At 38.6% G+C, this 12,177-nt stretch overlaps 1 protein-coding gene across 1 annotated transcript; it reads left to right on the top strand.

Annotated features, from left to right (window-relative positions):
- The first annotated feature begins 1,527 nt into the window (after positions 1-1,527).
- LOC131976828 (dysbindin-A-like) lies at positions 1,528-11,452 on the top strand. Its single transcript, XM_059339997.1, has 10 exons — positions 1,528-1,731; positions 3,588-3,641; positions 4,145-4,195; positions 4,938-4,998; positions 5,484-5,616; positions 7,857-7,989; positions 8,492-8,514; positions 9,010-9,156; positions 9,405-9,533; positions 10,560-11,452. Exons 1-10 carry the CDS (start codon positions 1,676-1,678, stop codon positions 10,817-10,819), a joined length of 1,047 nt encoding a protein of 348 aa, XP_059195980.1. The 5' UTR covers positions 1,528-1,675; the 3' UTR covers positions 10,820-11,452.
- Positions 11,453-12,177: the final 725 nt, after the last annotated feature.

Here is a 12,177-nt window from a genome sequence, read left to right as displayed (position 1 = left end):
TCACTTTGCATATTTATCTGCCTGGTGCATCATTAAAATGGAGGCTTCATTTGTTCACATGTTGCACCAAGCTCACAAAATACCATCCTTTTGGCACTCTGTCAGACAGTGACATAACATGTACAGTTTATCCCGACAGCTTGTTTCAGCTCTTTACTAAAGTTGATAATTGATGATTTTACAACATACTTAAGACTTTGTATTTTTACAATTATCTAGTGAGCAGACAAAGGAGATTCCATAAACTTATGAGACATTTATGAATTTTTACAGGGATGATGCATCATGTGCATCATGATGCATATTCACTGTAACTAATATATATATATATATATATATATATATATATATTTACAACAACATTTATTTATTTTTTAACAAAGAAAGCGCTCACTTGGAGGATCAGTAAAGAACACAAACTTAAATCAAACCTGGACTTTTATAAAGAGTTGCATGGTCAGGAAAGGGCTAAAAAACTGTCATCTGAAAAGTAGTTGTCAGACTTTTAGTGCAGTAAAAATAACCGCTGAGATTTAAGTATAAAGTAATCATAAAATAGAAATATTCAAATAAGTACCCCACATTTGTACTTAAGCACACGGAAAAATGTACTTTGCAACATTCCTCCACTGACAATGCTTCCAGGATCCTTCTGAAAACAAACCCATTGGAAATGTCAGCAAAAAAAGAGATTTCCCATTCTATATTTAAAATATCTAGATACCTATTTAGAAGGCTTTTCGTTTATTTGAATCACGTTTCATTCGTGGTATGTAACATATAGTTTTAATAGGTGATTGTGAAATGTGACAACTCAAGTAGTGATGTGTCGGTCGCGTACGAGCTGGTTCTAAGAAGTGAAGTGAACGATGGCGGCTGGCACATCAGTCAGTGAGCCGTTTTTATTTTTATTTTTTACTTTTCTCGTTAGGAAAGTTCCTGTGGGTGCTGCGAATGCTGACTGTGCGAACCCTCAGAAAGGATCTATTCTAAAACAGGGCAGATAATAACAGAGAGAAGAAACCAGATCAGCCCCTCTAAACTGAGGCACTTGGTCTTCCTCAATGCCAATCTGCCCTGAAAAAACTAATAAAAAGTTACAGTTAGACAGATGATGGTGATTAGTTCATAGAGACACCTAAAACTGTTGGATGCTGCTATTTTGCACATTGTATTATATTTCTTTTATTATGTTGCTTATTTAATATTATTTTTACTCTATACCAAAAATATTTTGTTTTGATTTACTTGATTGCTGTATTTAATTTATATTTTTTCAGTACTTTACTTGTTTTGTTAATTGTGTGTGTTTAAATAAAAAAAATGTCAACAGCTGTCTTTTTAAATTTCTGTGCTTAGGTTTTTATAGACAGCCGAAAATACCAGCTCTTCTTGGTGAGCTGAAAAAAATGATCCGGATCACTAAAAAGAGACCAAATTCCCAGCACTAATCTTGGTAGGGCCAATCACCGGTACCTTAATTACACGAATATACGCGCAACGACGACGGCGCACTTGACGTCAGTAAAAAGAAACCGACAGGACCAGGAAGACAGACCGACTAGTAGAGTTAGAGAGCAGCTACACAGCTAGCTGTCCAGGGCACCAGAGCCTGTTAAAGCTGCTGATTTTAGACAAGAAAGATCAAATCAGAAATCTGGAACTGGGAGGAATCATGTTTGAAAACTTCAGAGAAAGACTTCACATGGTGCAGCAGGATTTCACAACAGGGTTAGTTTGCTTTCTGATTTAAGGTTCACCTCTGCTTCAGCTAACGTTAGCTCTGATTAGCTCTTTAAATCCTACACTTTAAATTGTGTGGTAGACCTTGTCATAGAGAATAACATGTACACTCAATGATTAAGCTCTGATTAGCGTCTATAGTGGCTACAAACTGTTATCCAGCGACAGCCCACAGTGCTGCTGTACCGTCCCCGTTGGAGGCTGTAACGCTGTTTTATGGCGCACACCTCATCATCTGATTTGTAACCAGGTGTTAGTACATTTAACGTCAGTGCCATCTTCAAATGGACCACGTTGAGTTTGGGTTTGTCATCGTCCTAACCAGCTCGGTCGGTCCGAGCTTTTCCTGGAAAACGTTATTGCTCTCAGCTGACGATCATGTGATGATTTTTTTTTTAACACGCATTACACTCCGAGGACAATGTGAACACATGGACATACAGATAAGCATATAATAATATCTCTCTGCATGCAACTACACTGCCCTACAATGCATAACTGCAGTAGCTACATTTTTGGCCAAAATTGAGTTATAACTTAAAATGAACTCCATAATGTCTGTTTTATCTTGTGACAAAGTTCAACATCATTTTTGTTGTTTGTTTCAGAGAAATAATGATACAAAAATTGCAGTCACTACAGAATCTAACTCAAAACCAAAGCAGACCGTCTGCTCAGACTGTGTTACAGTGTAGCTTTGTATTTCTTCATTGTGTTGAATAGTGAAGACAAGAATAATAGAAATTATAAGTTTGTTTGATAGGGAAATTATTATCTAGATAGTGATTAAGTGAGATAGAATTATATCACGACTAAAATGTAACATTACTTTAAAATATTAAGTTTATTATATGCAAATCTTTGAATAGAGTTGTTAAACACTTTAAAATACACTTCTAACAAAATCAAATTGAAAATGTTTATTCCCTGAAAACAAAATATAAAAGCTGAAAGAAGACAACAACATTGTAGTTACTGCAGTCTGGTTTTGCATTACTTTTTGGAACCTTTTACAGCAAAATCGGAGTGCAGTAACTACATTTTTGGGGTCAAAGGTAAAATAAATCATCATGATTTTTGAGCATAAAAATGTGCATTATCAATACATGTAGAAATAAGTGTCATATCCCTTATCTACCTATAACCCATTTGGCTGGCCAGTAAAAAACTGAGAAAAACTTTAAAAACAAATTGAACTATGGAGTTTAAACATCACAGTTTAAACAGTGTGGACTGTAAAAGCACTTTACAAGCTTCTCTGCGTATTTATATGCAGTATATATTTAATCAGTTTACCTGGAAGGTTGTGTTGGATCACAGCCACATTGTAACGGTCTATGAACCAGGAGTGTGTTTCTGCTCTGTAGCTGTTCCACAGAGCAGAACAAAAACATTTGGTGATCCTGCTGTCAGCAGGAATAGCCCTGCAGAGCATCTGAAATATTTATATTTATAAACATAAACCCATCTATTTAGTCTTCCTAACTTTATGGCTTATTATCATCTTCATTTTTTATTCTTCTCTTTTGTTTTATCAACATGTTACTCTTGACCATTAAAGGTATTCTATATATATATATTTTTAATTTTTACATCCTGATTTTGTCATTTTCTTGTAAAGCAAGTTGCAGTGCATTTGACTTGTTCGTATACTTGCTACAGTATATAAATCAAGTTTGAGTGTTATCTTACTGCACTCTAGTTATTAGTTATGCTGGAGCTTGCATGGTAGCAGGCTGACATCTGTGTGGGCGTAGTGAATGAGACCCATACTGTAAAGTACTAATTTCCTTTATGCATTTGTTCTACCCCCTTAACTGAACTCTCTCCCTTTGCTCTTCCAGCTTCAAGACCCTTGGAGACAAATCAAAAGACACCAAAATCAGGAGGAGGTCCAGGTGAGCAGAAAACTGTGTGTGTGTGTGTGTGTGTGTGTGTGTGTGTGTGTGTGTGTGTGTGTGTGTTAGGCAGTAGAAACAAAGCAAACACACAAAGCAAAATACTGTATCATGTCTTATGGAAACGGGTGGTATTACGGTATTTACGTTGACCATTTACTCACTATTTTATAACAACTAAATCCAGGGTTATCAAACAATATTTTAACATTACAATCGTACCTGAATTCCACCTGAGGTTTTATTTTGGTGACCACAGCAGCAGCATGTCTGTCTGGTAACAGCTTCATTCACTGCTGGTGCTCACTCTTCATAGCCACCAGTCTGAGCAGCCACCTCCACTCTGACCAGACGTCAGGGGTGGGATGGTGGGCAGACCATCTCTTTCCTGGAGAAGTGCTGAGTTTTGTCTCTGCCCCAGGGCTTCCAGAGAAAGATGTGATTCCTCCTTAACTCACTGTTCAGTCATTATTCTGCTTCGTGTCATTCTGTTTGTCATTCAGGTTTGAAGAAAGTCTTCCTCATTTCAGTGCAGGACTGGACATCCTCAGCAGGTCTCTGAACACACACACACACACACACACTATGAGGGGCATTTTATGCCAGCGAACTATACTAAAACGCGTGTACAGCATCTATGCAATGACATCGAACCTCTAACGTGCGCGTGTAAATTAATTCACTTTCAATGGACAGACGAGCGTCACGCAGACCCTGCACACGTGTTGTTGCGCAAATACGCGACATGAAGACCCACGTGACTGTTAAGTACAATTCTACATGAGCGTACAGGCACAGTCTGTGGAGAGTGTTTGTGGAAATCAAATAGCGAGGGTCATTCTGCCACGTGCGAAAGGAGCGGGCGCCTGACGCACAATCGTCTCAATGTACAAATAATTATTACTTTATGATGACGAATTTTGAGTTTAACAGCTGCTTCGCTTCACAATTCAAGCAGTTCATGTATCACCAAGAGAGACCGATGAGACAGTTGAGGCTGTTTCAGTCTACAAGTGACACGTTAAGGCGTCTGAAGCGTTGGCTTTAGGACAATAGTGACACGCGTTAAGACATTGAGACTAGTGTGTGCACAGGCCTCCGCCACGTTCACACGCGGCATGACTTGTCACCCGTCATCCCTTCATTATCTGCTCTACTCACAATACACGTGCCTGTACGCACGCATATTTAGTTAAGGCGTTCATAAAATGCCACCCAAACACACACACACACAAATGCAAACACATTTGATGTAAATAGAGGGTGTGTTTATGTATATATAATGTGTTTCTTTAGGTATGAGGAGAGTTGGTTTTTGCTCCATAAAAGAACCAAAGACTGTGCTCAGACAGCAGAGGTAGGAAAAACATCATTTCTTAAGACGCCATTACTGATTCACAAAATAAATTTTTTTTTAAACAGAATTACCCAGGGCTGAAAGGTGGTCACTCTGCAGACATTTTTAGCTTCAGTTTCGATAAGCAATTTACCATCTAGTAACTATTCAGGCAATCTACTGACTGTTCTCTTGTTTTTGAGGATGTGCTGCTTTTCTCTGTATTATATCATTGTAAATAGAATATATTTGGACTGTTGTCAGACAAGAAGAAGACATGAAGACGTCACCAGCTAGCAGTTTTGCTTGAACAGTTACTCATATGGTTAACTGATTATCAAAACTGTTGCTTCTAAAAATCAGTTAATTATCAACTATTGAATTAATTGCCACCTTTTTTGGAAAAAAATGATTATGCTGTTTAAGTAACTCTTTAAGAAAAAGACTGTGTGTGTGTGTGTGTGTGTGTGTGTGTGTGTGTGTGTGTGTGTGTGTGTGTGTGTTAGGCAGTAGATGGGGACATCGTGATGCTGTCAGCACACTGGGAGAGAAGAAGAGCAGCTCTGACACAACTACAGGAACAATTGCAGAGCTTGCCGACCTTCATCAGTGAACTAGACGCCATCACTGCTAACATAGGTATGAGGTCTGTTACATTCCTGTCCAGTGAAACCACTCACCACCAATAACAACAACAAACATTGGAGCTCATTACATTACGGTACAATACATGTCATTTAGCTGACGCTTTTGTCCAAAGCGACTTACAATAAGTGCATTCAACCTGATGGTACTAGCCTTAGATAATGTGAGCCAATTAAGTGCATAACTTTTAAGAGCCAACTGTAAAACTGCTACAGGAGTGCTATATAAGTGTAACGCAAAGAAAAGCAGCAAAGGAAGAAGAGGTTTTTTAAAATTTTTATTAGCGACCATGAACTAAACGAGGTATTATTGAAAGAGGCAGGTCTTCAGCCTGCAGTGGAAGATAGCTAGGCTGTCTGAGGTCCTGATGTCGGTGGGGAGCTCGTTCCACCATTTTGAAGCCAGGACAGAGAAAAGTCTGGAAGTGGTTTTGAGCAAGTTGACCAACGCAGGGTGGGAGTCACCAACTGTTTGGATGATGCAGGTCGGAGAGGACAGGCAGGAGTGTAGGGTTTGACAAGGTCCTGGATGTAAGCTGGGCATGAACCATTAGCAGCGGAGTAGGTCAGTGTTAGAGTCTTGAAGCGTATCCATGCAGCCACTGGTAACCAGTGGAGGGAGCGGAGGAGGGGTGTTGTGTGTGGGAAAATTTGGAAAGATTGAAGATCAATCAAGCAGCTGCATTCTGGATGAGTTGCAGAGGTCAGATGGCTTTGGCAGTCAGACCTGCCATGAGGGAGTTGCAGTATTCCAGGCGTGAGATGACCAGGACCTGAGCTGCCTTCTGAGTGAGAAACAGGTATTTTCTCCTGATGTTATGCAGCAAGAATCTGCTAGATCTGGTGGTAGCGGTAATGTTTGCAGTGAGGGACAGTTGGTTGTCGAGGTTTTTAGCTGTCTCGGTGGAGGCAGCCACTGTGTTCTGGACAGTGATGTGGAGGTCAGTGGTGGGAGAGGCCTTTCCTGGGAGGTAAAGTAGCTCGGTCGCATCTAGGTTGAGTTTGAGGTGGTGTGAGGACATCCAATGGGAGATGTCGGCCAGACATGCAGAGATACGTGCTGCTGCCTGTGTTTCTGACTGGGGAAGTATATGCTGCCTGTATAGTTTAACTAGTTCTTCACAGTAATCAGATCCTGTACTTGGGGATAGGGTGTTTAAATGTAAATGTATAAGAACATGACATAAATTGTGTAAAATATATGGATGAACCAACACTTTACGGAATAATTTACAATTGAATTATTGTGAAATTATATAACTTTATTTACATAATGCGAGAGTTTTATTCTCCGACAGTCCTGCAGACTCTTTGCACGTCAAAGTCATTTTTTTGTGCTTTTAAAGACTTACTAAAGCACTTAACCTTGTGCTTGATGTACTTATAAGATATGTAAACCTCATTATTACATTACAACTATGTGTAGCAGAAGGCTTTCTGCTCTCACACTCTGCGTTGTGTTGTGTAGAAATAAGTCAGAAGTAGTTCAGTATCTGTGGGGTTTATTGTTCACAGAAAAGGAAAAAACACAGGCGTTACACACAGGGAGCCACACAGCCACTCTCCACCCTCTACAAATAAAAATAAAATTCACATAAACCACAATCAAACTACACATGACACATGAGGTAACACAATTTCAAATCTGCATAAAAGAGAGAGAAACAAAAAAATCTGTTTCAATTAGTTTAAGGCTGTGTTAGCTAACTCTGAATGCATAACTCAACTTAAAGTTCAATTTATAAGTTGTAAGTAAAATGTAGGCTTGACCAACATGTTCATAAGCTTGTTACGTAACAGCATATATCAGCATATTGTGGTTTTGATTGAAGGAAAAAGTGAAGATAAATAGAAAGAAGGAGAGGGCACTTCATTTCATGACTCACCCACTTTGAGTATGTGAGATCTGACCGTACCCTCCACTCACGTCCACATTTACAAATCACGAGCTTTGTAGAAATGATCGTACGCTCACTTTACGCTTACTTTCTGTCGTACGCTCGTTTGATAAATGAGGGCCCTTGTGAGGCCAGCATTACTGTTGGATGTTCTTTCAGAATGCTATACACACAAAATATTGCTGAGATAAGGCAGTGGGTGATCATCCGGAAATACATATTTGTGAATATTTATGTAGTACACATATTCTTTTGGTAATTGTGTAAAACCTGACATGAACATAGAAGATGTGAAGTAGGACCTCACTGTGTTTAATATGTTTATGTGTGTGTGCAGCTCATCTGGAAGGTGACTTTGAGGAGATGGAGAGCAGACTGGTGTACCTGGAGACTCTGTGCAGTCAGTGTGAACAACAGACATCCAAACAACATCACATCAACCAGCTAGAAGTGTATAAAAAAAAGAAGAGGTATGAGATGCATATCACTTATTCTACACTTGTGTCCTCTGAGGCTGAATTTGGGTAACTTTTAATTATCAATTTTTAAATGTGAGAGGTACTTTGAGGCTTTTTGAGTACCAGTTGAATTGTTGACTCAATTGCTGAGTCAGGTTTTGTTTGTTACTACTTGAATCATTCATGGCCTGAATGAGTCATTTTATATTCTACTCATACGGTAATATTGTCCAGCAGATTGATATTTGACCTGGTTTATCTAAATAGAAAATGATGATAATGATAAAAATGGAAAAAAAAAATGTTAGAACTGTACCTCAGTTACTGACTTTTAAAAAAATGTCCGGCCCTGAGCTTATGCATACTTTTTAAATTTCCGCCTGAAATAACTGAATAGGTCAATTCAGTCATATTAAATGAGACAAGACATGAAATATCAGTCAAAACAAAACCGCACATCTTTTAATTGTAGAAGACCATAATAGTAACTTGTGTGATGTTTGTTTTGTGACAGGAAGGAGCTGGAGGTGCTGGAAGGTGAGCTGCTGTACTGTCATCAGGCATTACTGCTTTCATTACAACACAATAATAACTACATTTCAACCTTTCTGCAGTGCTGTATTACTATTTATATTTGCCTCTTTTATAATGTCTCTGTTATTGTTATTACATTTATGAATGGTATGGCATGTAACATTAGACAAAAGGAACCTGAATAAACACATTACTTTTCATTTGGAAACAAAGTTATCCAAACCCACATCACCAAGGTGAAACATTTTTCCCTCCTGGAGTTATTATTAAATATATGAAGTGTATTTCTGCAATTCTATTTCCATGTCCTGCGTCTGTGACAAGCTTGGCTATAAGTGACTGGAATATTGGCCTTCATTTTCTAAATATAGATAAGCCTGTTGATTGTGTAAAATAACGACCGACTGACACACTGACTAATCCTGCTGTTAATAGTATGATGTGAAACACCATAGAGATGAGAAGAAATTGTAAAAATGACTTTTCCTGTGTGTGTAGTGGAACTGAATTCCGAGCATGCTCTGAAGGCAGCAGAGCTGGAGCAGGCCATGCAGCAGAAACTGAAAGAACGACAGAAAGTGTATGAAGAAGCCTTTAACCAAGACATTGAGCAGTACCTGTCCACTGGATACCTACAGCACAGAGGTAAGTCACTCTTACTGTAACATAAAACCTTTTTATTAGCTAATAACATCACCTGTAGGAATAGAGATTTAGTTAAAGTTATAGGGATATTCTAACCGTTTTCACACCAGTGTTTATAAATGTGACAATACAATTATCCACATCTATATGTCTGTCTGTCTGTCTGTCTGTCTGATCTAATGATTAAAACCAAATATGATTATAAAGTAAAGTTATATTAAAGCTTTATGATGTGTGCATGTTTGCAGAGCCAACAGAAGCCGATGTACTCATTCTGGATCAGATGACGGTAACTAACACCTCAGACCAGGAGGCCTTTGATGACTTCCTCAACTCCACTGGTGATGACATCAGTACAGGATCATCTCTGACCTCAGGTAACACCAACTCAGAAGAAAATTAAAGACCTGCATTTATTATATAGTAAGACATAGTTTGCTGTCAACGTATTTAAAGCTAGATCCATCATTTTGTTTTGCCCTCTTGCTGAAAATCCGAATCAATGAATATACATTTTTTTGGCCAAGTTAAATGTGTAGACCTGGTGCAACATCAGCATGTATTTGTGTTTGTGTTAGTGGTCAAGGGAGTGGGTAACCATGTAGCTCATTTTGGTCATTAGCTCTTTATTTTTTATTTTTTATGTACATTCTATTCGTTTTTTCTTAGTAACATACACGTATGTGCCAGTTGGGCACAAAAACACACAACATAACATAAACATAACACGAGGGGAGGGTTGTGCATTAAGAAAAACAGCAGAGTCAACATAAGCACATCATACATAAAAATATAAAGATGCTGCTCGAAAATAGGGAAAAAAGTTAAATCTTAATAAAGGGTTACATCTTATCTTTGCGTCTATATAAAATCAGGTCTTACAGTTAACACAAAGCTGAGCCATTTTGACCAGTTCTCTTCAAAAATATCAGTTTGGTTCCTTAGTTTAAATGTAATTCTCTCCATAACCTATACGTATATTGTAGATGACATCAAGCCACTCATTTATTGTTGGTTTGTTTTTCTTAAGCCATTTTCTGGTCAGAGCCTTTTTACACCCCACTAACAACACTCTCAAAAGGAATTTGTCCCGCTTTGCATATTCAAGTCCATCCAGATCACATAAGTACATGACTTTGAAGTTTAGAAACATTTTCCTTTTAAAAACAGTCTCCAGGACCCGGTCATTAGCTCTTTAGCTAATAGATTCTTGGCTGTGTCCGTCAGCCACAGTAATTTATTTATTTTACATATTTTAACATAAATCTTGATGGGGCTTTAATTATAAAAGGATCAATTAGTACAATGAAAACTGCACGAAATGGTTCTGCAATTATCATGTGTGCCTCTAGATAGGAGTGGAAATCAATGGCCTTCCAAAAAAATGTTGTCTTCTTTTACAGGTCCAGACCTTGAGTCGTGCTCTTCTGAATCTATGAGAAGCCATATAATCCAAACCACTCCCACAAACAACCAACCATCCAACCAGGAGGCAGCATGGGAGCAAGAGGATGAAGCAGCCAGTGAGGAGAGTGATGAGCCTCTGGTGCAGTCAGATGAAGAGGACATTCAACCAGACATGTCATTGGTCGGTCTACAGGATGTTGGTGCAATGAGGGGCTCTGATGATAGTGACGCTGCAGGTGACCTGCCCTCTGGGTAACTTCAACCAAGCCCTTTAAACTCTACTAGTGTTACCCTCAAAAACAGTCCTCTGGTGCCCTCTGCTTTGAGTTGACACAGACCATCTACAGCCAACATGAGAACAGTGCGGTGCTGTATCCTCTGAAGGCTGAGGTCAAAAACTGCTTTTGTTAGATTTGATATGAAAACACTTTTTTCATGCATAGAGATAAATCAGAGTGTTTGACTTGTATCCTTTGGTAAGAATCATCTTAGTCCTGCTGGGGATATGACAGTTACCACAGAGTCAAGTAGTAATTTCAGTTGTTTTAGGCCTAAAACTATCTGTCTAACAGCACTGCATCCACAATCTGCAATAACTTCTAACCTTTTTACGTTTTGAGCAGAACTATGTAAGAATTTCTGTATATATGAAGTAACCTTATTTAATTGCTGACCGTTAAGGTCCTTGTATTTCCCTCTGTTCTCACTAATATGCAAAAATCAGCTGGTACAACTATACTAGTGTGTAGGAAACAGATCCTGCGGCTGAGCCCATACTGTAGATGGAACAGCTGGTGCCACTGCCTACCGTTTGCAGTAGGGCAGTCCTGATGTACTGGTCAGAAGTATTGAACACGATGGTCTCAAAATAAAGCTGTTCTGAAAACTATGAGTGTTGTTTGACCTTTTTAGACTGGAAGTAGGTGAAGTTGATCCCCTCTACTCCATTTACTGGTCAGTATTCTGTATTTTTCATGAAAACTAACAATGGAATAATCCGATAACAAACCCTCTATCTTTTTCCTTTGTGCTTCATCGTTGCCTTAAAAAACATAAAAAACATAATTGAAGGGCTATTTCTACTGAAAACATCTCTGTTAAAAATGCAGAGTCTGAGTTGTTTTCAATTGTAGTAAGAATAAAATACAAGTACGTTGGTCTGTGTTATACATCTTTAAGTTTGTGAAACACTATACAGCTGTTTATAATAACATAGGACAGTTTATGAATCATTGTGATCATGGTGATGGTTATTTTAGTCATCATCCATAGTGATGATTTCCAGGTTAACATTAAAATTCACTGTTCATGTTACAATCTACCACAGACAGGGTAAGTCAGAAAAGTACTGAAAGACACACACGCTAGGATGACCCTTCTGTATTGTATTGTGTTTAAACATGAGCAGAAAGGTTTACTCTGAAGAGAAGATGAAGAGGTGTGTTAGGTCTCATTCAATGAAATTATCAATCTGTACATCAAATTGAATGTGTTGTGTCTGGCTTGTATGTAGAAGATCTTAACAACCTGGTTAGGTTTCCAGCCCAAAAGGCACATTGGTCCACTGGCAAAGTGCCTGGTCTGCCAGATGGCCCAGGCACTCTGCCAGATGGC

Source organism: Centropristis striata, chromosome 8 (assembly GCF_030273125.1).
Source record: "Centropristis striata isolate RG_2023a ecotype Rhode Island chromosome 8, C.striata_1.0, whole genome shotgun sequence".
Lineage (NCBI taxonomy): Eukaryota > Metazoa > Chordata > Actinopteri > Perciformes > Serranidae > Centropristis > Centropristis striata.
This window is presented reverse-complemented; position numbering and strand designations above follow the sequence as displayed.